Genomic DNA, 27,479 nt, shown 5'->3' with positions numbered 1-27,479 from the left:
TCTACTTGAGAAGGGAGCTCTTGGCTCAGACCAGGGCCCAGGGAAAGTGTCACTGGAGAGCTGAGACACAAACACACCAATGCTTCCCATTCCTTTCAATCAGGAATGTTCTTGCTGTATCTTGCCAGGTCGATGGATGTATTCCTGGGGCAGAACTCCAGTTGCTGGGTTTCCATGGTACTGTGATTTATCTTTCAGAGCTTCTGCAGACGTGCAAGATGCCTTCATGACTTATACAGTGTATGATGACGTCATCACCATTAAGCTCATTCAAGAGGCCTGCGAGGTTCTCGGTAAGTCCAAACAGGGCCTTCTTTGCTTTCCGGTGGACCTAGATTTTGATGGGGGCACTGTTCAACCCAGTCCACCCTCCTTTCCTTTCTCCTTCCTTCTCCCTTGCTTGGAGCATACAGTGAGACAGGGCCTGGAGAGGAAGGAGGGGCAGGTGGCCTCTCCAGCCCTGAGCTCTAGGGGGCTTGCCAGCAGGGAGGCGAGGAAGCCCTCCAGCACTTCCAGCCTCTTTGATAATACCCTTCTTTAAGTCCAAGTTAAATTTCCCTTACCCATTCCTCACAGGCAGCATAGCTTTGGGTCATGCTGGGATAGCATTTAGGAATTATTGCAGGTGGACATGGTGGCATCAGGATCGTCACCTGGCACCTAAGACCCTGGGGCAGATGTGTTGGAAACGTGGGTGAGTCAGGAGCTCAGGGCCTTCAGGCCCATTCCTGTGCAACCCCCAGAGGGTCAGGAGGCAGGAATGTGGTTTCTAGCCGGTTTCATGATACTTCTGAGGGCCCAACCAACAGATCTACCATCCTGAGGAGCTCTTTCTGAGACAGTTCTAGATTAAGGCCAGGAAGGACTGATGCTGAAGCTGAAACTCCAAATACTTTGGCCACCTGATGGGAAGAACTGACTCATTTGAAAAGACCCTGATGCTAGGAAAGATTAATGGCAGGAGAAGAAGGGGACAACAGAGGATGAGATGGTTGGATGGCATTACCGACTCAATAGCCATGGGTTTGAGTAAGCTCCAGGAGTTAGTGATGGACAAGGAGGTCTGGCATGCTGCAGTCCATGGGGTTGAAAAGAGTCGGACACGACTGAGTGACTGGACATCAGCATAACCAGCCCAGCAGGTATGCTCAGGAACACACCAGGGCAGCCACTCAACCCACAGGGACAAGGAGCTGCTCTAGAATGTGGCAGGAGTGTGTAAAGCGCCTGTGTCAGCTGAGGCACTGTGTTTATTTCCCCTTCCTTTGAATCTCAGAAGAATTCTCTAATCAAAAGAAGAAAACAAACCAATGTGCCAGCCCTAATCTCATGCACCTGGACCCAATAGAAAAGAAGGCTTTTCACATAGCAATGTGATTGACATCTGCATCCCTTCTTCTGTCCCTGGTCAGCTCCTGGATGCAGAAAACCCTTCTGGGCATCACACCTGGGAGAAGCTGGGAGTATCTGCAGAGCTTGAAGGGGACCTGTTGAGGTTTAGGGAGCTGATGTGTGTGATGAGGAGACCCGCCCCAGCCAAGGGGCTGCTGCCTCTGGTTCATCAGGCCATTTGTCTGAGCCAAGCAGGGGCCAGGGGTGCCAGTGAGAACTGGGGGGACGATGGTGATGGGAAGGAGGAGGAATTCGGGGCACCAACTAGTCCAGCCAGATGTCTGTTCACTCCTAGTCACTTGACACCTGCACCTCCTGATAGAACTCGATAAGGTTGTTTCTGAGGCTGAAAATACGGTGCAGGGAGTAAACTGTGCAGTTGATCCTTAGGCTCCTTGAATTTGGGTTCCAGGGAGCACCGTCTCCAGACAGCTTCCCAAGCCAGTGCCCCACCTCCCCGGGTGGTGGCCCTGTGACAGAGGACGTGGGCAGCCAGCAGGCAGGGCTCCTGCAGCCTCCTGCTGGTCACATTTGAGCAACCCCCCACTCACTCCCCTTTCTAAAGGGGCTCACAGGGAGACTTAGAGAAGAGCTGGCCCAGTACCTCCTGGTCCACACCCAACTCCTACCCTGTCCTGCCTGCCGGGGGGCGGGCTCCCAGAAACCTCTGTCATCACACAGCTGATGCCAGGGGGTGCGGTGGGGCTTGGGCTGTCGAGAGGCAGGTGGGGCGAGGATTTCCTGCGGGAGTCTGACCCCGGGGCGAAGGCTCTTTACAGGGCTCTGGGCCGCCCCCTGGGCTGGGAGCCCAGAGATCCGGCTGCCACATTCACCTCCGCTCTTGAACAGCCGCACACCCACCCCCGGTGCCGCCTCTTGGTCTCCTTGTTTAGCACACCTGCCCGAGAGATCTGGGGCGGGGTCTGGGGGGTGGGGCTTATCTCCTTAAACATGACTTCTTAGGTCTTTTACATAAGTGTTTACAATGTTAGAGAAGATGTAGAAGGGATAGGCTACCCACTCTATTAATATTCTTGAGCCTGCCTTGTGGCTCAGCTGGTAAAGAACCCACCTGCAATGTGGGAGACCTGGGCTCGATCCCTGGGTTGGGAAGATGCCCTGGAGAAGGGAAAGGCTACGCACTCCAGGATTCTGGCCTGGAGAATTCCATGGACTATATAGCCCATGGGGTTGCAAAGAGTTGGACACGACTGAGCAACTTTCACTTACGATGTTAAATATCAAAACTCACAGGTAGATAGATACCCTCTTATTCAAACATGCACTTCCCCACAGACCACTTGACCTGCAAAAGGGAAGCTATTGACTCTTTGCCCTTTCCAGGGAAAGTTTGGTCATTTCATGGATCTGGAGAGTGGAGCTTTAAGAAACAGATATTTTTCAAGATTTTGAAAATCTCTTCTAAATTGAGAACTTCTGTGGACAGAATTGTGTCCACTCTCAAGCTCCTATGTTGAAATCCAAACCCCCATGGGATGGACTTGGAGAGGGGCCCTTTGGGGAGATAATTTAGACAAGGTTATGAGGGTAGGATCCTTATGATGGGATTAATGCCCTCATAGGAAGAGACACTGAAGAGCTTGTTTTCTGTCTCTTGCCTGTCTGTCTCTGTCTTTCCCCACCACACACACACATAATGTAGGGAGAGAGGGAGAAGCCAGGAGGAGAGCTCTCACTAGGACCTGCCATACTGGCACCTTGACTTTGAATTTCTAACCTCCAGAACTGAGAAAAATAAATGTCTGTTTTAGACCACACACCAGGCTACAGTACGTTGCTTAGGCAGTCCTAGCAGACCAGTACAGGAATTCTAATTAGTATTTATGTGTCCAGAAAGAAATACTATATACCTCTAATATCACACCCAGGCTGTTTTGGTGACTATGTGTGATTGTGGATGCCATTGTGGTGTAGCAGTACTTTTGGCAGAGAGATCCCATCACATGCCTGCCCAGTGCACTCACACTTCCAAACCAACCAACACGTTTAGAGGCAGCAACAAGTGTATAGACCAACGTGTAGGCTGACTCACGCTGCCTTCCTACCAAAGGCCAAAGTCTAGTGCTGTGATTTCTCTCTGTCTAGCTTTGACAGTCAGAAGGATATTTTCCTCTCCTTTATCACAGTAACATCTGTTGGCCTATCCCTGAAATGGTGCATAGGTATGGTGAGTGCATTTTTCAAATAAAAAGTTGGGATTCAAAATTGAGTAAACCCATGCATGAGACTTGGAATCAGGATGACCGTGGGAAGCATGGACTGTGTGGCTTCTCTCTCTTCACATCTATTTATTGATCTATAGGTATAGACAGATATAGATCTATCTGTTCCTGTTCTCAGTTCAGTCGCTCAGTCGTGTCTGACTCTTTGCGACCCCATGAACTGCAGCATGCCAGGCTTCCCTGTCCATCACCAACTCCTGGAGTCCACCCAAACCCATGTCCATTGAGTCGGTGATGCCATCCAACCATCTCATCCTCTGTCTTCCTCTTCTCTTCCTGCCCCCAGTCCCTCCCAGCATCAGGATCTTTTCAAATGAGTCAGCTCTTCACATCAGGTGGCCAAAGTATTGGAGTTCAGTCCTTCCAATGAACACCCAGGACTGATCCCCTTTGGGATGGACTGGTTGGATCTCCTTGCAGTCAAAGGGACTCTCAAGAGTCTTCTCCAACACTACAGTTCAAAAGCATCAATTCTTCGGCACTCAGCTTTCTTTATAGTCCCACTCTCACATCCATACATGACCACTGGAAAAACCATAGCCTTGACTAGATGAACCTTTGTTGACAAAGTAATGTCTCTGCTTTTTAATATGCTATCTAAGTTGGTCATAACTTTCCTTCCAAGGAGTAAGCATCTTTTAATTTCATGGCTGCAATCACCATCTGCAGTGATTTTGGAGCCCCCCAAAATAAAATCTGATACTGTTCCCACTGTTTCCCCATCTATTTCCCATGAAGTGATGGGATGCCATGATCTTAGCTTTCTGAATGTTGAGATTTAAGTCAACTTTTTCACTCTCCTCTTTCACTTTCATCAAGAGGCTCTTTAGTTCTTCACTTTCTGCCATAAGGGTGGTGTCATCTGCGTATCTGAGGTTATTGATATTTCTCCCAGCAATCTTGATTCCAGCTTGTGCTTCCTCCAGCCCAGCATTTCTCATGACATACTCTTCATATAAGTTCAATAAGCAGGTGACAATATACAGCCTTGACATACTCCTTTTCCTATTTGGAACCAGTCTGTTGTTCCATGTCCAGTTCTAACTGTTGCTTCCTGACCTGCATACAGGTTTTTCATGAGGCAGGTCAGGTGGTCTGGTATTCCCATCTCTTGAAGAATTTCCCACAGCTTATTGTGATCCACACAAAGGCTTTAGCATAGTCAAGAAAGCAGAAATAGATGTTTTCTGGAACTCTCTTTTTTCGATGATCCAGCAGATGTTGGCAATTTGACCTCTGGTTCCTCTGCCTTTTCTAAATCCAGCTTGAACATCTGGAAGTTCACGGTTCATGTATTGCTGAAGCCTGGCTTGGAGAATTTTGAGCATTACTTTACTAGCATGTGAGATGAGTGCAACTGCGTGGTAGTTTGAGCATTCTTTGGCATTGCCTTTCTTTGGGACTGGAATGAAAACTGACCTTTTCCAGTCCTGTGGCCACTGCTGAGTTTTCCAAATTTGCTGGCATATGGAGTGCAGCACTTTCACAGCATCATCTTTCAGGATTTGAAATAGCTCAACTGGAATTCCATCACCTCCACAGCTTTGTTCATAGTGACGCTTTCTAAGGCCCACTTGAATTCACATTCCAGGATGCCTGGCTCTAGGTGTGTGATCACACCATCATGATTATCTTGGTAATGAAGCTCTTTTTTGTACAGTTCTTCTGTGTATTTTGCCACCTCTTCTTAATATCTTCTGCTTCTGTTAGGTCCAGACCTTTTCTGTCCTTTATCGAGCCCATCTTTGCATGAAATGTTCCCTTGGTATCTCTAATTTTCTTGAAGAGATCTCTAGTCTTTCCCATTCTGTTGTTTTCCTCTATTTCTTTGCATTGATCTCTGAGGAAGGCTTTCTTATCTCTCCTTGCTATTCTTTGGAACTCTGCATTCAAATGGGTATATCTTTCCTTTTCTCCTTTGCTTTTCACTTCCCTTCTTTTCACAGCTATTTGTAAGTCCTCCTCAGACACCCATTTTTCTTTTTTGCATTTCTTTTTCTTGGGGATGGTCTTGATTCCTGTCTCCTGTGCAGTATCTTTATAGCTGTAGATATACCAATATAGATTCAGATATTGGGGCCTCCGGTGACTCAGCTGATAAAGAACCTGCCTGCCAGTGCAGGAGATGCAAGAGACATGGGTTAGATCCCCTGGAGAAGGAAATGGCAACCCCCTCCAGTATTCTTGCCTGGAAATTCCATTGACAGAGGAGCACATGGGGTCACAAGGAGTCAGACATGACTGACTGTGCACGCACGCACCCACCATAGATGTGTATGAATAGTACCCACCTACTGGGTGGGCACTAGGTCTTTAGAGAAGCCTTTGGAATCAGACAGATCTGGGTGAATGTCTTGGCTGGCTGGCTGTCTATCTATCTTCCATAAATCAGAGAGAGCAAGGCCCTGATGGAGGAGAGAAGTCTGCAGGAAGGGCGTTTCATTGTTTCACAAAAGACGCTGGTCAATCGAGACAAACTCTTCCCTTGGACAAAGGATAAGCGCATGCTGGGTTACGAAGGACTAGTTAGTACTTTGCCTTCCTAACGGGCTCCAGAATGCCATTTCTCTACCTTTAAGCAATTGTTGGGACTTTTCCAGGCCACTCTGCCACTGCATAGCTGTGCGCTTTCTAATTAGCATAATTCAGGGAGGCACCAGATGGCAGGTTGGGCCTTGCATAAGAATCGCTCTGTGTATGAATCAGCGCCTACTTAGCGTGTAAGTGGGTTATTAGTGATCTGAAGTGACAAAATTCAAAACAACACACCACAGCCATTTGGCACAGCTGTGCCCGTCTAGACTTTGCCCGCTAAGAAACCAGCAGTAAAACACATTTCAACAGCTAGCCATCAGCAAGTGCCAGCAAGCCTTCTCTGCACCTAGCTCTATTAAAAAGAAGAGGAACAACATAACATTTCACAAGGTCCTGTAATCAGGCGTTATCATTTGATCTTTACTGTGACTCTCTGAGGTGGAATAAACAGCCCAGATCCTGCGACCAACCAAAAATGGGGATACAACTCAGGTGTCCTGACGCCCAGGCCAGCACTGTAGCTGGTGGGCAGGAGGAGTAGTGGACTGGGTGGGCACAAGATCGCTTGTTTTTTTTTTTTTTTTTACAATATTTATTTATTTGGCTGTGCTGGGTCTCAGTGGTAACATGTGGGATCTAGTTCCTTGACCTGGGATGGAACCTGGGCTCCTGCATTGAGAGTGCAGAGTCTTAACCGCTGGACCACCAGGGACGTTCCTGACAAGGTCTTTGGAACTGGGCAGCCCTGGGTGCACTCCTTGGCTCTGCATCATCCCTAATAGGGTGAGCTGGGGCAAATTCCTCATCGGTAAACATTGCTGGCACCTACAGCACCTACCTCTGGTGGTTATCCTAAAGAAGAAGTTCGATCATGTGAGCCAAGTGCCTTCCACTCAAAAAAGCAGGCCCCTCCCTCCTGAGCCCAACCGGTGGACCCCTTGTTGGGCAGACTTCTCTGCTCCAAAGCTCACCAGGAAGCAGGCAGCTCATACCAGGTGTGAGCGACGCGGCACGTTGGCTGTAGACAGTCTTCCACCTGAGCTGCCTGCAGCTGTTTCCCAGTTCTTTTTTATTTTTCCCCTACTACCTGATACACACATTGCTATACCAGGAATCAATCCCCCCCCCCCGCCCCCCAACTGAAAATCTGTTTCCTCCTTGTGGGGCTTCCCTGGTGGCTCAGACAGTAAAAGATCTGCCTGAATGCAGGAGACCAGGGTTTGATTTCTGGGTTGGGAAGATCTCCTGGAGGAGGGCATGGCAACCCACTCCAGTATTCTTGCCTGGAGAATCCCATGGACAGAGAAGCCTGGTGGGCTACAGTCCATGGGGTTGCAAAGAGTGGGACATGATTGAGTGACTAACACTTTCACTTTTCCTCCTTGTAACCTATGGTACCAACATGGAGAGCTGTTCCTTTTTTTTTTTTTGCCTTCTATTTTTTGGCTGTGGCATGTGAGATCTTAGTTCCCCCACCAGGGATCAAAACCTGTGCCCCACCCATTGGAGTCTTAACCACCTGGACCGCCAGGGCAGTCCCCTTCTCCCTTCCTTAAAGGCCTCTGCCTCCTCACACAAGATGTTCCCATCTGCTATCTCATGCCTGGTTGAAGTAATATTGTTGAGAAGAAGAGTGCTCTAGAAGAATGGTTCTTTCCAGGTATCTGAAGCTTATTCCTTTGGGTACCCAAGCTTTGGCGGCAGGGGGGTGGGGTGGGTGGGGAAGACCCATTTTCAAAGGAAAAATCTCGAAAATGCGTGGCAGTCCCTTCCCTGTCTTGTGGAAGAGCACGTGCTTTTCTGGGTGCCTTGGGTGGGTCCCCAGAGGAGCAGCTCTTGTCGCTTGTTTCTGGGTGACAGGAGGAGGACAGAGATTGTGGGCAGGGCAGCCTGGAGAGGGCCCTTTGCCCAGAGAAGGCCCAGTGCAGGCAGCGGCGGCTCTGGGCCCTCCTGGGCCTTACCAGGTGTCCCCTCCCACCACCCACCCTGCACAGCCTACCTCTGCTCTTTCCAGTCCCTTGAGCTGTTGCCCAGCAAGTAGTAAACATTTCCTGGTGATGCTGAAAAGCCAAGCTTGTTAAGTCAGAAAGTTTGAGCTTATACATCATTCCAACTGAAAAGCTTCCCAGAAGGCCCTACAGCTCTCTCTCCTGGGAAGCCAAGCACAGACACTCAGTGAATGTTATTTTCCTGCCATCCCTTCTATTAAAAACAAAAAACAAAAAACAAAAAACACTTTTTAACTTTTGGACTCAGAGGGAGAGGGAGAGGATGGGATGATTTGGGAGAATGGCATTCTAACATGTATACTATCATGTAAGAATCGAATCGCCAGTCTATGTCTGACGCAGGATACAGCATTCTTGGGGCTGGTGCATGGGGATGACCCAGAGAGATGTTATGGGGAGGGAGGTGGGAGGGGGGTTCATGTTTGGGAACGCATGTAAGAATTAAAGATTTTAAAATTAAAAAAATTAAAAATTAAAGAAAAACACTTTTTAATAGAATTTTTCATACCCACACACACAAATCAAGAGAATTGCACACCGAAGCCCACATCCCCCTCACCCAGCTTCAATCAGTATTTTGCCAATCTCGTTTCTTCTCTGTGGTTCCTCCTCCCTTATTTCTCATTTCGTTTTTGCTGGAAAATCTTCAAGCGAATCTCAGGTTTCCCATAATTGTGCCCTTAAATATTTCAGTATGAATCTCTCACAAGATAAAGGCATTTTAAGGCATAACCATAATGCCATGATTCTACCTAGCAAAGTTCTGAATGTTCCAGAGACCCGGGAGCCAGCTGTACCTTGGCTGGTGGTGGAGAACTGTGGTCTTCTGATGTTAGATTTCCTAAGGTTTTTTCAGGACAATCAGGGAAACCTTTTTACTTTGACATGATTTCAAACTCACAGAAGGATTGTAAGAATAGTACAAAGAATTGCCGTACGCTCTTCATCCGTATTCCCAAAATGTTAACATTTTACCATGTTGGCTCTATCCTCTCTCTCTATCTATGTTTTTTCCTGAATCGTTGGTATGTTAAGAAAATGATGTTTCTTTATTCCAAAAGTGCTCTTATGTAACCAGTTCAGTTCAGGAAATGAATGTCGCTATGGCGATGTTATCTAAACTATAAACTTGATTGAGATTTCCCCAGCTTTCCCAGTAATGTCCTGTAGGACAAAAGAACACCCTGGATCAAGTTGGTTGTCACTTTTCTTTGACTTTCTGGAGTTTGGAACAGTCCCTGAGTCTTTGTGTCTTGTAACGTTGACATCTTTAGAAAGTGCTAGTCAGCTATTTTGTAAATTTTTGATGTAGATCATTGTTTTAAAAGTCTTTTTTGATTTTGTTACAATATTGCTTCTGTTTTTATGAGGGTTTTGTTTTGGTTTTGGCCACAAGGCACTTGGGAGTTAGTTCCCTGACCTGGGATTGAACTGGCACACCTACACTGGAAGGCAAGCTCTTAACCACAGGACTGTCAGGGAAGTCCCCTTGGCTAGCTATGTTGTAACATGCCCGTCAACTCAGGATTATCTGCTGTCTTCTCGTGATTCAGCTCAGGCTACACTTTCTTGGCAGGAAGACCAGAGGGTTATGTTTTGTCCTTCCCAGTTCATCATAGGAGACATCTTATGCCTATTTGTCCCATTAGTGGTGCTAATTTGATTGCTTGATTTACATGGAATCTACCAGGTTTCTCTGCTGTAAAGTTATTATTTTTCCCCCTTTGAATAGTATCTTATGAGAGAGACTTTCAGACTATGTCTATATCTTGTTGCCTCTCAAACTCTCCCTTCCCTAATTTTAGTATGCATTGGTGATTCTTATTTGAATCCATAATTATAATGTGGTCAAATGGTGATTTTTTTCTAGGCATATCATTCCTTTTAATTCATTAGTTGAATTTCTACTATCAAGAAGAATTTTCCCTATCTATACCAGTGTGAACTCCTTATGCTTATTTTCCTTAATAGGCTATAATCTTATATTTTTGTTATTCTGATGCTCAAATTCTCTCTCTCTCTATCTGTATCTGTCTGAAGCTGGGATGGGTTCTGTGGTCTTCTTAGGTAGCTTTCCTAATCCACACCACAGGCTTCCTTCTACTCTTCTTCTTTCTCATACAAAGAGAAACCTGGTTCCCATCATTTCCCACATATTTACTTATAAGTTTAATCCTTGGGCATTCAGAAAGTCAGTTCAGATTTGCTAACTCACATCGCTGTGGGAAGGAAGCCTACTCACATAGTCAAATATTTATTTAAAGTTCGTTTTGTCTTTAGCCTAAAGGACACAGTCAAAATCCTGTGTTCGGAGTTCACTATTTTTTTTGCTGCCTGGGCTATTTGGTTGCCCCCTAGGTTATTAGGTTCTTCAGAACTTTTCTATTGAAATACTATTTTGTTCATTTGTCTCTGTTTGTATTCCATCTTAGAGTTTTCTCTATCCTTATTTATTTCTTCAAGTGTCAGAATCATTAACATGATGCCCCAAACCAGAACTGTGCAAAACTTTTGCTCAGAGAAGTGCCCCTCCCTACGCACGCACACTCCACGATTGTTCTATTTCCACCCATTCCCAGCGTCCTGTAGGTCAGGCATCCCCAGCCTCTGGGATCTAATCCTGGATGATCGAGGTGGAGCTGATGTAATAATCATAGCAACAAAGTGCACAATAAATGTGCTTGTTCAGTTCAGTCCCTCAGTCGTGTCTGACTCTTTGCGACCCCATTAACCACAGCATGCCAGGCCTCCCTGTCCATCACCAACTCCCGGAGTTTACCCAAACCCATGTCTAGAGAGTCGGTGATGCCATCCAACCATCTCATCTGTCATCCCCTTCTCCTCCTGCCCTCAATCTTTCCCAGCATCCGGGTCTTTTCAAATGTGCTTGAACAAACCTGAAATCATCCCCCTCCTTCCTGGTCTGTAGAAACATTGTCTTCTACAAAACTGGTCCCTGGTGCCAAAAAGTTTGGGGACCACTGCTATAGGTAACCAATCCCAGTAGTTTCTGGTGTTTATCTTTGCACAAATAAGTAGATAGATGCGTATTTCCTTATTGCCCCTTATTTACTACACAAAAGACAGAATACTAAGCATGTTTTAGACTCTCCTATACACTGTCAAAAAATATGCTAAGGCGTCTACGACTTGTCTTTAGTTCTTTCCTGCATTGTCTTGTCATTTCCTACATATTCCTGATGTCCCGTAACTTAGAAAACTCGGGGAATCCTAAATTCACTGAAGGGAAACTGTCTAGCTACACAACGCAGCGGCTGGTTTTGAAAAGTGACCTTTGTCTTCTCCTTGACAAGCATTCTCAACTACGAATCCTAGAGGAAGCTCCAAGCCCGGCAGGGATGGGAGAAACCACACCCAAACCCAAGATGGTTGCTCAAGAAACAGTCAGAGGTCCTTTCCTATGAATAGAGTGGGATGGGCAGAAACAGAATAACCAGTGTCTGGAACAGCAACTTCATGGATTTTTGTACCTTTATAGAACCTAAGAGTCAAGCAGACAGTGTTTCTGCACAAGGCTGCCACGGCCACTTTTTTTTTTTTCTAACTTTTTAATTTTTTTAAACTTTTAAAAATATAGATTTATTTATTTTAATTGGAGGCTAATTACTTTACAATATTGTAGTGGTTTTGCCATGCATTGACATGAATCCACCACGAGTATACATGTGTTCCTCATCCTGAGCCCCCCTCTCACCTCCCTCCCCATCCCCTCCCTCTGGGTCATCCCGGTGCACCAGCCCCGAGCACACTGCCACTTTAAGACCCAACTTTCCACACAGCCCCTCCTGACAGAGGTCCTGGGGATGGGGAGGCCTCTGGGGTTGTTTTCCCAGCAGGTGACAGGATGCACCTGCTCAGAGCTTCAGCCTAGGGGGCCCACAACACAGCTATTTTTTTTTCTCACCTTGAATAAGCTAGATTTATCAATAGCAGGAAAGGAGGGGTGGAAGGAGGAAAGAGGAAGGAACAATTCCACATGTGTCCATGCACTCTTCAGAAGTTCTTTTCCCCGGGGCTCATCACCTTTGGAAAAGACACGAGTGGAGTTTAGTATTTCACCTGGCCAGGGCTTGTATTTTGGGTTCCACAGGGGTCTCCATGGAAGCCATTCTGAAACTCTTTGGGGAATACTTCTTTAAATTCTGCAAAACGTCTGGCTATGACCGGATGGTACGGACACTGGGGGGAAACCTCACAGAGTTTATTGAAAACCTAGATGTCCTCCACAGCTATCTGGCGCACTCCTATCAGGTAAGCCCATCTGGGTCAGAGCTCAGTGGCCCTGAGAGAAAGCAGGTGCTTCTAGCAGTCCTGGGTCATCTCGCCACCTCCCCTAAGAGGCTGCAGTTGCCAGGGGCTTATGGAATCCTTGGTGCATGGCATCAGTGGGGTGTTTTCTGGGGGCACGAATGGAAAATGAAAACTTGTTGGCTACTTTTATAAACTGGCTCCAATGATCAAAGAAGGGCAAGCTGGGGAGGTTGACTTTGTGCTGGGGGACAGCCCCTGTTGATGGTAGCTGCTGGGGGTTTGACATTAAGTCCAGAAGATTTAACAATTAATCACAACGGGAACAAAGACTGGGAACCAGTCAGGTTTCAGGGGATTTGCAAATTCTCTCCTCAGGTTTCCTGGCCTAGAAGGAGCTGATAAATAACTTGTGCAGCCAGATTCATTCATTCATGTATTAGATGCAATGTCTTCACAGGGCCAAGAGCCGGAATCTGACACCACCCAACTCTGATTAACCCATGGCGTGACTACCTGAGGTGCTAAACTGATTTCCCTACTGGGATCTGTCCTGCAGGAGTTCAGTTCTTGGTTTTCCTGTTCGTAGGCATCGGTGGAAATTTAAATGGCCAGGCTTTTTTTTAAAAAAGGAAAATGCTGTACTAAAGAGGCAAAGTGGCATTTGCACGTCATAATAATAGCTTATTATTTTATATAAAAGAGTTGATAATTGTTTTTAGGGCTCTTTACAGTTTGCTAAGCTTTTTCTTCACCATTTCTATACTGAATGCTCAGACTACTCTTGAGGGAGTTCCCAGGTGGCTCAGTGGTACAGAATCCGCGTGCAGTGCAGGAGATGAGGGTTTGATCCCCAGGTCGAGAAGATCCCCTGGAGAAGGAAATGGCAAGTCATTCCAACATTCTGTCTGAGAAATCCCATGGACAGAGGAGCCTGGTGGGCTAGTGCATGGGGTCGCAAAAGAGTCCAACATGACTTAGCGACTAAACGATAATGAGAGGAGCAATAGACTAGAACTTCTCGGTGTCAGTGAGGACATTTTGCATATAATGAGATAAATAAAATATATAAATGTTATATGAGCTGAAATAAAATGTATGCAATGATATCTGATAGATTTCCAGGCAAAAGATTATAATCATCTCTTTAGGCAAAAATACAATAAGATAAAGCTGACTTTTTCTTTATGTCTATCTCTAGTAATCTGGTAAAATCTTCAGGTTTGTATTTCTGGTTTTAACTGTTGCCATTCATCTTGTTATTTTTTAGCTGAATTTCATTTGAGTGCCAATTATGAGACAGATGTTGGGCTGAGTAGTGTATAAACATTGAATTATCCTCTTACCCCTAAGATTAGGCACTCTTATTTTTCCCATTATACAGATGAGAAAACTGAGGTCCATAAAGTCAAAGTAACTGTCCCAAATCGCCCAGGTTGTGGGGGTTGAGTCAGGACCCATCCCCGGGTGTGTCTGTCTCCCAAAACAATGTTCTGGTTGGCTTCTCAGTATTTTCCCATTGCCCTGATTCTCCACTTTTATAAAATCACGTTTCAGGTAAAATATAAAAGCACAATCTTAGTATTTAGAGAGTTGGAGACATGACCAGAAGGATTAAAACACCAGCTTCAAGAACTGTGTCTAGGAAGTAGCTGAGGCTCGGGTGCAAAGTGAGGGTAGAAATGCTAGCAAAAGCTTGTGTTTCATTTCAGCCCTTTTGCATTCTATTATTATTGTTATTTCTCACTAGGTAGGCTTTGGATATAATTTTTTAAAGTAACTTTTTCCTGTTTTATCATATTTTTACATTGTGCTGCCTCAAATCTTCTTCAGATTACTCAAATGTAAGCATGCCCATCTATACTCTATGTATATGCTTTTGGAAAGATAGATACTTGGGGGAAAACCCTCGTTTTAACTAGCACCCCCTCTTTACCTCCTTCTGACTCTCTCACCCCCACCCTCCACTACCACCACCACTGTGGGAGGGAGCAAAAATCTCAGAAGGAACCCACGTCCTTAATCTCTTCCCTCACTTAGGCCAAAAGCTGTGAACCCGGGTGCTGAGCTGCTTACTACCCAAGGGAGCAAGAAAAGAGCTACTCTCAGGGATTCCCCTTGACATCCCCCCCCGCCCCACCGAAATAACACCCCAAATTTTTCACTCATCCATAGGGATTATCCTGACATCCTGGCACCATCTATCATGAGATGGTACATACTTGGATGTCAACATTTATTCCCAGAGCAAGATGGTCTCTTCGGATGTAGCCTTGATTTTTCAGATGTGCAACACTGCAGCACAGATGGCCTTATGTTTCCAGAGCAAGAGACGAACTTTTCTCCACTTGCCAATTCCTCCAAGCTCCTGCTCATTCAGACTGAAGATGCTCATGGTCACTTGGTCACAGGCCAAGCACGCAGCCAGCCACCTCTTGGAGTATAGACAGAAGCAGCATGGCATGGTGGAAAGACTCATTTGGGGGGTCAAGAATGTTCTACAGTGAATCTGGCCTTAACCTCCCTGAGCCTCAATTTCCTCCTCTTTACACTTGGCTTCCCTGGTCCCTCAGTGGTAAAGAATCCTTCTGCCAATGCAGGAGGCATGGGTTCAAACCCTGGGTCGGGAAGATCCCTTGGAGATGGAAAAGGCAACCCACTCCAGTATTCTGGCCTGGAGAATCCCTCAGACAGAGGAGCCTGGCAGGCTACAGTCCAGGGGGTCACAAAAGAGTTGTGCATGACTTAGTGATTAAACAACAGCAGCAATAATACTTGCATATAGAGTTGGTTAGGTGATTAGGTATAATATAAAATTCCCGACTCTAAGGGGCTGAAAAATCGTGGGTGTTTTTTTTGGAGGGGGGCAAAGCTTTATTGGAGCCCCTAGTGCAGGAGAGGAGGAGGGCATGGCAACTCACTCCAGTATTCTTGTCTGGAGAATCCCATGGGCAGAGGAGCCTGGCAGGCTACAGCCCATAGGATCTCACAGAGTCAGACACAACTGAACTTATTGACACTGAAGCAGAGGGGAGCAAGAACAAATAACAGGTGCCCTTGCATGCCTACTCCCCAAAGGGAGCAAAGCTTGTTCCCCATATGGGGTGAGGGCAGGGGTATGTCCAGGGGTCGAGCTGGGGGGCTGGCTTAGGCATTTTGCCCACCCCTCTGGTGGTGCTGAGTGCAGGGGCACGCTCAGGACCCTGCTTTTGCTCCTGACACCCAGTTTTTGCTCCTGGCTCTTCAGAAGTAGCAGTAGGGGATTTTTGGTCTCCGTATCTTTTGTCCAGAATTTACCCCAACCGCTTGCATGCACATGGTTATTTTTAGCCCCATACAGTTTCTTTGTATTTTGTTGCTTGAGAAGAGGTGTTGTATAGGCGCAAGCATTGCAGCGACTGCAGCAAAAGGTCCCAGCCTGTCTCATTCCCCTGGAGAGACCCCTTGTTCTTAAGGGGTATGGGGCTGGAGGTCTTTTCTTACGAAACTTCTTCCTGCTAGAAAAGGGTCAAAGACCCCAGCCTATCCTAGAGGTGTAGAAAGTTCCTCCCTGACTGTTCTAAGGACCTGTAGCGACCTAGGCCACTCTCCAGTGGATGTGATTGGAAGGGGGTTGGGGATACAGTTCTATGTGACGTGATAAGTAAGTACTGTTGCTTCACAAAGTCTCAAGAGCATAGTTTAGATAACCTGTATCCACTGGGAAAAATGTACTGTGTCTTTTAAAAAGGAGATGAACGCACCATCCTTTCGTGTGGAGAGAGGGGCAGAGGGGAAGATGCTTCTCCATTACTACTCTGATAGAAGCGGTCTGTGCCACATTGTACCAGGTAGGGGGATGGCTTAACCAGACCCAGAGCTATGAGGTCTACGGAGTAAGGATGTCTTTCCCCATAGATTCCCCAGAATGAGTAAGAGTCGGCTGTGGGTAGGAAGTTCAAGTCCCATCTCTTTCATAGCCTGACTTTTTGCTATCGTGACCATAACTCCCAAAGTTGAGCCCTGAAATAAGTTTCCAAGTACCAAACGAAGGAATGATTTTCATTTCAGCATTTTCATCATGTGAGTTTCCACGTAATTGTGATAACTCTGCATATTATTTTATATCCTTTTGTTGCATTCAGTATTATAGAAAAAGCGCCCTTTCAGAGTTTCACAGTCTGTATTGTTTTTCAAGATTTTTTTTTTTTTTTGCTGTGAATCATTTTTAAAGTCTTTATTGAATTTGTTATTATGTTTTGGTTTTTTTGGCCAAGAGGCATCTTAGCTCCCAGACTAGTGATCAAGCGCACACCCCCTGCATTGGAAGGGGAAGTCTTAACCACTGGGACCTCCAGGGAAGCTCCTCACAGAGTCTTTAAAGCCGCGTCTTCAATGGCTGACTCATATTCTATATCGTAATTAACTAGTCACCTATTGTTGAATTTTCAGTGGATTCTACTCTTTTGCTGTTGCAAACAGTGCTGAAGTGAACATCTTCATGCATGCTTTTCTGATGTTTTATGTTAAAACCCTGGGATAGATTTTTAGAGGAACACTTAAAAAAAAGTGATCATTAATACTTTTAGAGTTGACTTTTTCTTACATTTTCTCTAGAGTTTGTTTAATGAGTTGCATGCCTTCCTGGAAAAAACAAATCAATGAATAGATGCCAAACTAGAAATTAGAGTGGTGGGAATTATATTTAGTGCCTTGTTATAGAAATCGCCACCTTTAAGTTATTATTTTTCGTTTATTAATCTGTCATGTGCTGCCTGCTCTGACACAGGGCCTAGGCTTGGTGGACTCAGGAATATTTGTCAAACGTTGTATAACTTGATTTGCTTTAAGATTTTGCCTTCTGCCATCCCTCACCTGCCCTTCTGCTGCAGGGATCATTGAAGCTGTGGCCAAGGACTTCTTCGACACTGACGTGACTGTGGACATCCTTGACGTGAATCAGGAGGAGGAGAGGACGGGGAAGAAGGAGCACGTAGTGTTTCTGGTTGTGCAAAAGTCACACGGACAGATGAGAAGGGCAAAGCCAAAGGGATCACAAGACAGTCAGGACAGCCAGAGAGGTCGAGAGGTACCGGGTGTGGTGTGTTTTCAGAAAGCACAGTTTCTCTGGGGAGCGACCAGTCTCAGAACAATTGATGCAAAGAACAGAATCAATTGGACCTTCTAAAAGTGGAGTTAGGGCAGGGTGTTTCAGTCTCAGCCCTGCTGACATTCTGGACCAGATAATTCTTCGTTATGATGGGTGGTCCTGTGGGAATTTAGCAGCATCCTTGGACTACCCACTGGATGATAGTGGCACCCAGCTCTCCCCCCACCACCCGGGTTGCGGCAAGCAAAAACGTCTCTGGGCACTGCCAAGTGTCCTCAGAGCAGGAGTGGGAAACAAAGTTACTGTTGGTTGAGAGCCACTGGGCTAAGCTCATTTGAATAAAAATTGGGAGGCTCTTTGGGAATGGACCTTAGCCTGGCACATTTTTGCCTGTTAAAAAACTATCAAGGCCTTGAAATTTGGAGCTTGTGGCTTGTTTTGCAATTCCCATGATGCAAATTGACCTTTTAAGTCCCGAGTGCCCATTTCTGCAGCTGGGGCCAGGCTGGGGGCTGGAGTGAACTCAGAAGCCTGCGAACGGCTGCCTTGCTTGCAGCCTGTGGAGTGACTGTCATCCGTTTAGGGACCATATCTATCAGGTGCATGGCTCTCTGTGTCCACAGAGCTCACAGGACTATCCAGAGAAGTCTGTGATTCCTGGAGCACACAATGTTTGCATCTCAGAGTGTTCAAAGCTTGCTTTGCTCACTGCAGAATCTTCACCCACAGGAAGAGAAGTCACCAGGTGATTTTCCTGTCACCAACACCACCCCCCTTGAGATTTTATAATCTGCTGCCTTATATAATGCTGCCTTTGGTGGAGAAACAGCATGAGGATTCATTGGATGACAGTCTTGGGGCTTATGAAATCTTACTAACGTTGACCTTGCATGGCCCCATTGTTCCTCTGGCCCCATCCTAGCCAAAGGGGCTGTGCACCTCCTGTCACATGACCAGTCACATGACCAGCGGTGTATGCTTCTCTCCCTGCTATCTGCAGACCCCGGAGGCAGCTTTCCTTAGGATAAAAGAGAAATATTTGAGTGTCTCTATTTATGCCGTGAAGGAGTCCCGCTGGGAAGTTATGAGGAACATAGTCATGTTCGGAAAAGGTGAATGGGCTCTCTTGACTTCAGCTCTGAGACCAGGGTAATTGTTTCCTGCACACAAATGGGCCAAGTCCTCTATCATCAGGATGCCACTGATTGCTTTTTCAACCCTGGATCCATTTGAAAGAATTTCAGAGGAAATACTCTACAAGAGAGGGGATACATGTATGCGTATAATAGATTCACTATGGTATACAGCAGGGTGGCTCAGATGGGAAAGAATCTGCCCGCAATGCAGGAGACCTGTTTAATCCCTGGGTCTGGAAGATCCCCTAGAGAAGGAAATGGCAACCCACTCCAGTATTCTTGCCTGGAGAATTCCTTGGACAGAGGAGCCTGGTGGGCTACAGTCCATGGGGTCACAAAGAATGGGACACGACTGAGCGACTTTCACCCCACCTTATGATAGCAGAAACTAACACAACATTTTAAATCAACTATACTCGAAAAAAAAAAAAAACCAAAAACATTTCCTGAGAAGCAATGGGAAAGATACGGAAGGTTAACCCCTTTGGGATAGGGTACAAGCTGGTGGAAGACCCACTTGGCGTGAATCCTGAGGATGGTCACTGATTTCTGCAGAGCTTGGATTTGGTGGGCGTGGTTTATAGCTCCAAAACACTAGCTCTAACTTGCCTTCCTTTGCCCCTTTCACTTGTGCTGGGGATGACACAGAGGCACAGTCTCCCCTGCAGTCGGGGGAAGCTGCTGGAGGGGAGACAGGACTGAGCTCCCGCTGGTGACTGTGTTGAAGAGGAGGCAGATGAATGCTGACGTTTTATCAATAACAGGAGCTTGTGGCAGCTCCTCAGGCCTTCGGGACTGCAAGGCATTTCTGGCCCGGAAGTCTGTAGATAAAAACCATGATGTCCAGGAGTGTGAAGGACGCTCTGTCGGGAGCCAGGATCACAGAGTTCTGGCCGTGTCCCTGGGGAGCTTAAGTGCTCCATCTTCCTCCTGTGAAGCGAAGGTATCAGGCTCTCGAAGGCACGCCCCCGCTGATGTCCGGTCTCACGATCAGCACATAAGACCTGAGTCAGAACAGGGGGCTGGAGACCCCTGGTCATAAACCATGGGTCATGACGACATGTGTCTGGGAGAAGATCAACTGCGCTCAAAGGACTGCATTTTGAGGCCTTCAAGCCTCTGCAAGCGAGTCAAACATGCAATTGACATCCTTTGTCTAGGAGATTTTCATATCAAAAAGGCTCCGTTTCGAATCTCCACGCCCTGCCAAATAGGGCTGTTGGATGAAATTTTCATGTGCCACCCAAAACTGTCAGTCTGCAGAGCTCCATGGCAAATGTCCCTGACGCCGGCCGGGCGCGCGCGCTGCACTCTGCGAGCTCATTGTCTGGCTGTCAGCGTTTCAATGCCGGCCCTGTTTTCATGGCGAGACACAATCAATTGGCCCAGGAACTCTTGAGCGGCGGGCAGAAACTTGGCAGGGGGCAGGGGGGGCGCTTCTCAACCTGGTAGCAAGTTTTCTGTTTGTTTTAATTTGGAAGCAGAATTGCCGTGGCCATCTGGAGATGCTGAGGGAGCTTGAGATGCCGAGGGGCAGGACTGTGCTTTGCCGGGAAAACGTTTGAGATAGTCTCTGGGGTTGGTTGCCCGAGTGTTGTCTGTGAATGAATGGGATTCTTTTTCTCCATCCAGGGCATCTCAGGGACACCTTTGAGCTGATTTATCCCGAGCGGCTCTGGATAGAGGTGAAGACCTTCTACACTGCTTTTCCCTTTCACGTGATATTTGATGAATCAGTAAGGGGGACTTGTCTCTCTTGAACAGGGGATAGGCTGGGGAGGGGAGTAAGTGTCATAGTCAGTCTTTGACAGCTTGTGGGGACTTTCAAGTCCCTGAGGAGTACCCAGGGTTTGGGAGGCTAGGATTTAGTCTGGCAGGACTGCTACCTTCCTTCTCATTGTGGCATCTTCCAGAATGCAGCATCTTCCTGATGGATGTGGAAGGGAGCAGTTCCAGGGGGACTGAACCAGTGGGTGCATGAGCAAATTTGCCATTAGAGAAAAAGAGAAGGGACACTGAAGTCACTCCAGCAAGAGACAAAAGCCCACAGCAGCAGTGGCAGGGTGGGACTCTAAATGTGACCACTCCCCATCTTTACAGCCACCATGGATGGCTCAGTTCCACCAGGCTTCTTTCTGCATCCTGAAGAAGGAGGGAGAGGCCTGTACCCACTGTTCTGTGGGAGGGAAGGAGGAGGGAGAGGCCTGTACCCACTGTTTTGTGGGAGGGGTGGTGGACAGTGATCATTTAAGTGTGGTCAGTTTCCTTGGATAAAAGTGATTGATAAAACTGAATTATAAACTCATTTAAGGGCAAAATAAATTTGGTCCCAAAACTGCCAGTTACAAATGCCTTCAGCCATTCTGACTTGCTCTGATATTTATGTGAATATAAATATATATGTCACATGATCACTTACCAGTAGATGCTGGATACAGATTCTGTGATGTTTGAGGAAACATCACATGAGGGTCACCTCTGGCTGCAAAGAATTTATGATCTGAGAAAATCAAACACCCCTGGGTGAAATAACTATACATTATAAAGCTATGTACTGTGACTTTCCCCCAATGCCATGAGGATATTAGTATTAATTATTATAATTACTGCTACTATTAATATTTAAAATTCTGATCTACTTAAACACTCCCTTTCTTTTTGGGTTTTGGGCATAGAAATAGACAGTTTAACGACCCTTATTCCAAATGGTTAGGTTGATTTCTATAGCCTGACAGAGTGAAGTTAATTTGAGTGTTCCTGGATAACCCTGGTTGGACTTTTTATGTAAAGGACACTTATTTTGTTTTTTCCTTCTGTGTGTTCCCTGGAGATGGCAGTGAAAGGTGACCCCACCTCCATCATGAATTCCTTTCTTCATCCAGATCTGGGTGTCAGGTCCAAGCTACAGAATTTTCTCATTCCTTTATTAGTTAATTCCAAAGAGAGACAAAGTCAGAAGACAGGACTGAAGCTCGGAAAGAACTGTTATCCCCATGGACAGCTTTAACCTCTTTCCTGTGAGTCAAGAAGTGAATGTGCTCTCAGGCCCTCCCATGCTGATCTTTTCTCTTTCAGAGGTCAGCTGCAGGTTTGCCTTTTAAATGTTTCATCACTACCGTGGTATTTGTTTCATTCCCTTCACCCGTAGCGAGTCACAAAGCATGGTGGGCTGTGTTATTTCTAGGGGAACGTTTACTGTTCGGGTTGCTGTCTCTTCCGCGGTCTTACGTGTGTCCCCTGTGGATAGCTGCAGGTTAAACAAGGTTAAATGAGCATTCAGAAGTATGTTCCGGGTCTCCAAACCCAGAAGATTCGATTAGATGAGTACTTCTCCATTGTCCATCCGCAAGTCACCTTCAACATTTTCAGCATCTGCAAATTTATCAAGTCAATTTGTCCTGAAGGCGCGCAGGGAGATGCTGCCTGCAGCCTGGAGAAGTCAGCCCGCGCTCAAACTCCGAGGTAGTAACTTGCTCCTTCCTGGTTGCTCTCTGCCCTGGGAGACCAGACAGAAAGGGAAGAAGCAGTTTTCTAATTTCCTCAAAAAAGTTGGCTAAAAAGTGGGGGACTACATTGACAGCGGCATATGTTTTTTCCATTTGGCTTCATCTGGTAGCAATATATTTTATTTCTTTAAACCATGTCTAGTTTAGGCATAAAGGAACTCTGATTATATTTACATGTAATTATAAAGTTCTGGTTTCTGTTACCAGAATTTTCAGAATACAGGTGGTACTATTTGTACTCAAGTAATGGTCTGTCCTTTATACAGTAACGTGATCATCTGCCCTACTGTTAATAGGGCACACATTTTTGTTTTGGCTTTGTTTCAATTATAGTAAAATTTACAGAATATGAAGTCTACCATTTTAACCCTTTTTCAGTGTACAGTTCAGTAGGGGTAAGTGCATTCACAAAGTTGTGCAAACACCACCATCCATCTCCAGAAGTTAATCATCTTGCAATACTGAAACTCTATGCTCATGAAACACCAACTCCTTATTTTCCCCAACCCCGCATCCTGACAATCACCGCTCTGCTTTCTGTCTCTATGAATCTGATTAATTTAGGTGCCTCATATAAGTGGAACTATATAGTATTTGTCCTTTTGTGACTGTCGATTTTCACTTAGCATAATGTCCTCAAGGTTCATCCGTGTTGTCACACGTCAGAATCCCCTTCCTTTTTAAGGCTGAATTATTGTTATTCCCACATGTATAGACTATACTTTACTTATTCCCTCATCTCTCAGTGGGTTGTTGCGCTGCTTTCACTTTTTGAGTAACGAATAATGCTCCTGGGAACATGGGTGTACAGGCGTTTCATCGAGTCCCTACTTTCACTTCCTTTCAGTTTATATCCGCAAGTGGAATTGCTGGATCACATGGCAATCCTATTTTTAATTTATTGAGAAACTGCCATACTGTTTTCCATAGCTGCTGCACCATTTCATATTTCCATCAGTAGTTCACAAGGGCTCCAATCTGTCTGCTTTCTCATGGATACGTGTTCTTTTCTGTTATTGTTTTGGGTTTTTTTTTTTTAATAATATTATCCTAATGGGTATGAAGTGGTATCTCACCGTGGTTTTAGTTTGCATTTCCCTAACAATTAGTGATGTTCAGTGCCATTTGCATATCTTCTTTGGAGAAATGTCTATTCAAATTATTTGCCCATTTCTCAATCGGGTTGTTTGGATTTTATTGTGGTCTTGTAAGAGTTCTTCATGTTTTCCAGATATTAACCCCTTATCATTCGCAAATATTTTCTCCCACCCTGTGGGGTTTCTTTTCACTCTGTTGATTGTATTGTTGGCACACAAGGTTTTAATTTTGATATTCTCCCATTTACCTATTTTTCCTTTTGTGGCCTGTGGTTTTGCTGTCCCATCAGAGAAATCATTGCCAAATCCAACGTCATGAAGCTTTTCTTATGATTTCTTCTAAGGGTTTCATTGGTTTAGCTCTTACATTTCGTCTTTGACCCATTTTGAATTAATTTTTTAACATGCTACAAGGCGCACATACTTTGAGCTTTCTGTTGGACTAGTAGGTATTGTAGGCAAAAACACAGGCAGAGTGGTGGGGACATCTGAGAGGAAAATGACATGTTCTGGGAACCCTGATTGAACTTTCGAGTGGGATGATGGGAGAAGAGGCTGGTGAGATGAGGACTTGAGCTTTATCCTGTAGTTGGAGACATTTTTTACGTGTCTACCGTGATCAGATTTGAGATTTAGAATGGTCATTCTGGAGCCACGTGAAGGATGGACCAGGGGTGCTGAGAAGATGGAGGCTGGGAGGCCAGGGGATGCCACCCCTGGAGAGCAGGAGGGAAGCTCAGAGTGCTGAGTGCAGCCAAGCACCCTGGGGTGCTGACGGGGGAACAGACTCCTGAGGGAGTTAAGGCAGAAACTGGTGTAGAGGTTAAAAAAGAGAATATTTGGGTAATTATTAGCTTTCTTGCTTAGGTAACTGGTTATAAAGGTGTGATTAAGGAAAGATGGTATTAACTTGAGTACAACTTTGTCAGTATCCTCTTCCATACCTACAGCAGTGTGCTGGAGTTATGGTAGGGACTAAAAATGTCTGTGATAAAAGAGTTAAGAAAAGAGATTTGTAGATGGGACTAAAGGTGAGCCCAGTTGGAAACATCCATGTATAAACACCTAATAGACAATACTAATAATAAATCATTTAACAAGGACTATAAACTGTCACAATTTAGAGGGCAATTTGGCAATATGTATCAAAAATCTTAAAATGAGCATATTTTTGCCTAAGAATATATCCTTTAACAAAATAGCCACAGTTATGCACAATGATGTACTTCAAGGTTCAGTTCAGTTCAGTCACTCAGTTGTGTCTGACTCTTTGCGATCCCATGAATCGCAGCACGCCAGGCCTCCCTGTCCACCACCACCTACCAGAGTTCACTCAAACTCATGTCCATCGAGTTGGTGATGCCATCCAGCCATCTCATCCTCTGTCGTCCCCTTCTCCTGCCCCCAATCCCTCCCAGCATCAGAGTCTTTTCCAATGAGTCAACTCTTCCCATGAGGGGGCCAAAGTACTGGAGTTTCAGCTTTAGCATCATTCCTTCTAAAGAACACCCAGGACTAATCTCCTTCAGAATGGACTGGTTGGATCTCCTTGCAGTCCAAGGGACTCTCAAGAGTCTTCTCCAACACCACAGTTCAAAAGCATCAATTCTTCAGTGCTCAGCCGTCTTCACAGTCCAACTCTCACATCCATACATGACCACTGGAAAAACCATAGCCTTGACAAAACGGACCTTTGTTGGCAAAGTAATGTCTCTGCTTTTGAATATGCTATCTAGGTTGGTCATAACTTTCCTTCCAAGGAGCAAGCGTCTTTTAATTTCATGACTGCAGTCACCATCTACAGTGATTTTAGAGCCCAAAAAGATAAAGTCTGACACTGTTTCCACTGTTTTCCCCTCTATTTCCCATGAAGTGACGGGACCAGATGCCATGATCTTTGTATTCTGAATGTTGAGCTTTAAGCCAACTTTTTCACTCTCCACTTTCACTTTCATCAAGAGGCTTTTTAGTTTCTCTTCACTTTCTGCCATAAGGGCAGTGTCATCTGCATAGCTGAGGTTATTGATATTTCTCCCGGCAATCTTGATTCCAGCTTGTGCTTCTTCTAGCCCAGCATTTCTCATGATGTACTCTGCATGTAAGTTAAATAAGCAGGGTGACAATATACAGCCTTGACGTGCTCCTTTTCCTATTTGGAACCAGTCTGTTGTTCCATGTCCAGTTCTAACTGTTGCTTCCTGACCTGCATATAGGTTTCTCAAGAGGCAGGTCAGGTGGTCTGGTATTCTCATGTCTTGAAGAATTTTCCACAGTTTATTGTGATCCAATCAAAGGCTTTGGCATAGTCAATAAAGCAGAAATAGATGGTTTTCTGGAACTCTCTTGCTTTTTCGATGATCCAGTGGTTGGCGATTTGATCTCTGGTTCCTCTGCCTTTTCTAAAACCAGCTTGAACATCTGGAATTTCATGGTTCACGTATTGCTGAAGCCTGGCTTGGAGAATTTTGAGCATTACTTTACTAGAGTGTGAGATGAGTGCAATTGTGCGGTAGTTTGAGCATTCTTTGGCATTGCCTTTCTTTGGGATTGGAATGAAAACTGACCTTTTCCAGTCCTGTGGCCACTGCTGAGTTTCCCAAATTTGCTGGCATATGGAGTGCAGCACTTTCACAGCATCATCTTTCAGGATTTGAAATAGCTCAACTGGAATTCCATCACCTCCACTAACTTTGTTCGTAGTGATGCTTTCTAAGGTCCACTTGACTTCACATTCCAGGATGTCTGGCTCTAGGTGAGTGATCACACTCAGTACTTCAAGGTAGTTCACTGTATATGGAATGATGAAATAGATATAATATAATCAATGTTAGCTTATTGCTTAAATAAAGTACAGTATAACCCATGTACCCAGCAAACAGTGACACCTATCTATATTTAATGCTATGAAAGAATATCTATTATAGAATTTAAGTGAAAAATTGAGCTTACTCAAAGAAGATGGCTGATAATCCCATTTTTGGGGAGTGAAAAGATATACCTCCAAATATTAACAGCAGTTATCAGTGGTGTGATTGTGGGTGATTTTTATTATTTTCTTCCACTTTTTTGCATTTTCTGCAGTGAATGTCTACTGCTTTTATAATAAGAGAATAGACATAAATTGTTAAAAGTAATAGGTATCTTGAGTCCAGGAAGCAAGCTTTTCCCATAAATTCACTGTGGGAGTGCAGTTGGGGCATGCTGACGCCAGCATCTAAGGGTTGAGTGAAAGTCCTAAAGGAGAGATGGAAAGAGGTAGGAGAAATCTAAGTGAAAGCAGGGTCAGAAAAGTCCCCAGAAGTGAGATAGATTCCAGGAAGCAGGATTAGCTCTACACCCTTAAATGGCAGAAGGGCCCAGTGAGGAAAAGACTTGTGATACAGGAAAGGTAGTTTGGAGGTCATGGACGGGGGTCCCTTCAAGGTAAGAAAAGCAGCGGTGGAGAGAGCTGCTGTGGACAGAGGGGGAGTGCAGGACGTGGAGACAGGAAGAAAGGAGAGGACTTTCAGGACCTTCACGGAGAGGGGAGGAGCGCGACTGAGCCGTGCGAGCAGGGCGGGCCGTGGGGGTGGCGGTCGGGCGCCGTGTGCCCTGCCACCTTGTCCCATCTCTCTCCCGGGCGGAAGGCCAGATGATCTGGACGGAGCCCCTGCGCCGCGTGTTGTACCTGTGGCTCCCCCAGGCTCCGCAGCCTGCAGGAGCTGGAGGAGCGCCGGATGCACCTCTCCGACATCGCCCCCCACGACCCCACCAGGGACCTCATCCTCCTCAACCAGCAGCGCCTGGCGGAGATCGAGCTGTCCAACCAGCTGGAGAGGAAGGAGGAGCTTCTTTCCCCACCATGGAAGTTACTCTGGAAACATAGATAACACAGAAATTCATGGTTTATAAATGTCAGAAGAGAAAGAGACAGGGGTTAGGTGTGGGGGTGAAGGCTGATATATAGAGTGTGGCACCTGAGTTGGGCCACCTTGAGTTCTGCCAAAAAAAAAAATAAGGAAAGGCATTTCAAGAGAATGGCACAGCAAGAATCAAGGTAAGGCACTCTGAGGGTAAACACGGCAGGGTGTTGTACCTGGAACACAGGGGTACATGGTGAAGGGTTGCCTGCTGAGTTCTGAGCGGGTCTCCCTCTGGTAATAATCTCCCCTCCATGGAACTTTCCCTTCCCTTTGTGTCTCCTGTGGTTCAGGCTTTGCTTTA

The 27,479-nt window shown here is 45.8% G+C and overlaps 1 protein-coding gene across 1 annotated transcript in view; it reads left to right on the top strand.

Moving 5' to 3' along the window:
• Nucleotides 1-211: 211 nt before the first annotated feature.
• Nucleotides 212-27,479, top strand: part of LOC101106088 (guanylate cyclase soluble subunit beta-2-like) — a 45,957-nt gene continuing 18,689 nt past the window's right edge. The window contains 10 exon segments of the mRNA XM_042254753.1: nt 212-293; nt 12,291-12,451; nt 16,179-16,278; nt 17,320-17,516; nt 18,538-18,649; nt 20,306-20,409; nt 21,921-22,057; nt 22,059-22,135; nt 26,903-26,949; nt 26,951-27,191. Coding sequence (XP_042110687.1) covers nt 227-293; nt 12,291-12,451; nt 16,179-16,278; nt 17,320-17,516; nt 18,538-18,649; nt 20,306-20,409; nt 21,921-22,057; nt 22,059-22,135; nt 26,903-26,949; nt 26,951-27,191 — 1,243 coding nt within the window. The 5' untranslated portion in view covers nt 212-226.

Source organism: Ovis aries, chromosome 10 (assembly GCF_016772045.2).
Source record: "Ovis aries strain OAR_USU_Benz2616 breed Rambouillet chromosome 10, ARS-UI_Ramb_v3.0, whole genome shotgun sequence".
Lineage (NCBI taxonomy): Eukaryota > Metazoa > Chordata > Mammalia > Artiodactyla > Bovidae > Ovis > Ovis aries.
The sequence above is the reverse complement of the archived record's forward strand: the minus strand, read 5'-3'. Positions and strand labels throughout refer to the sequence as shown.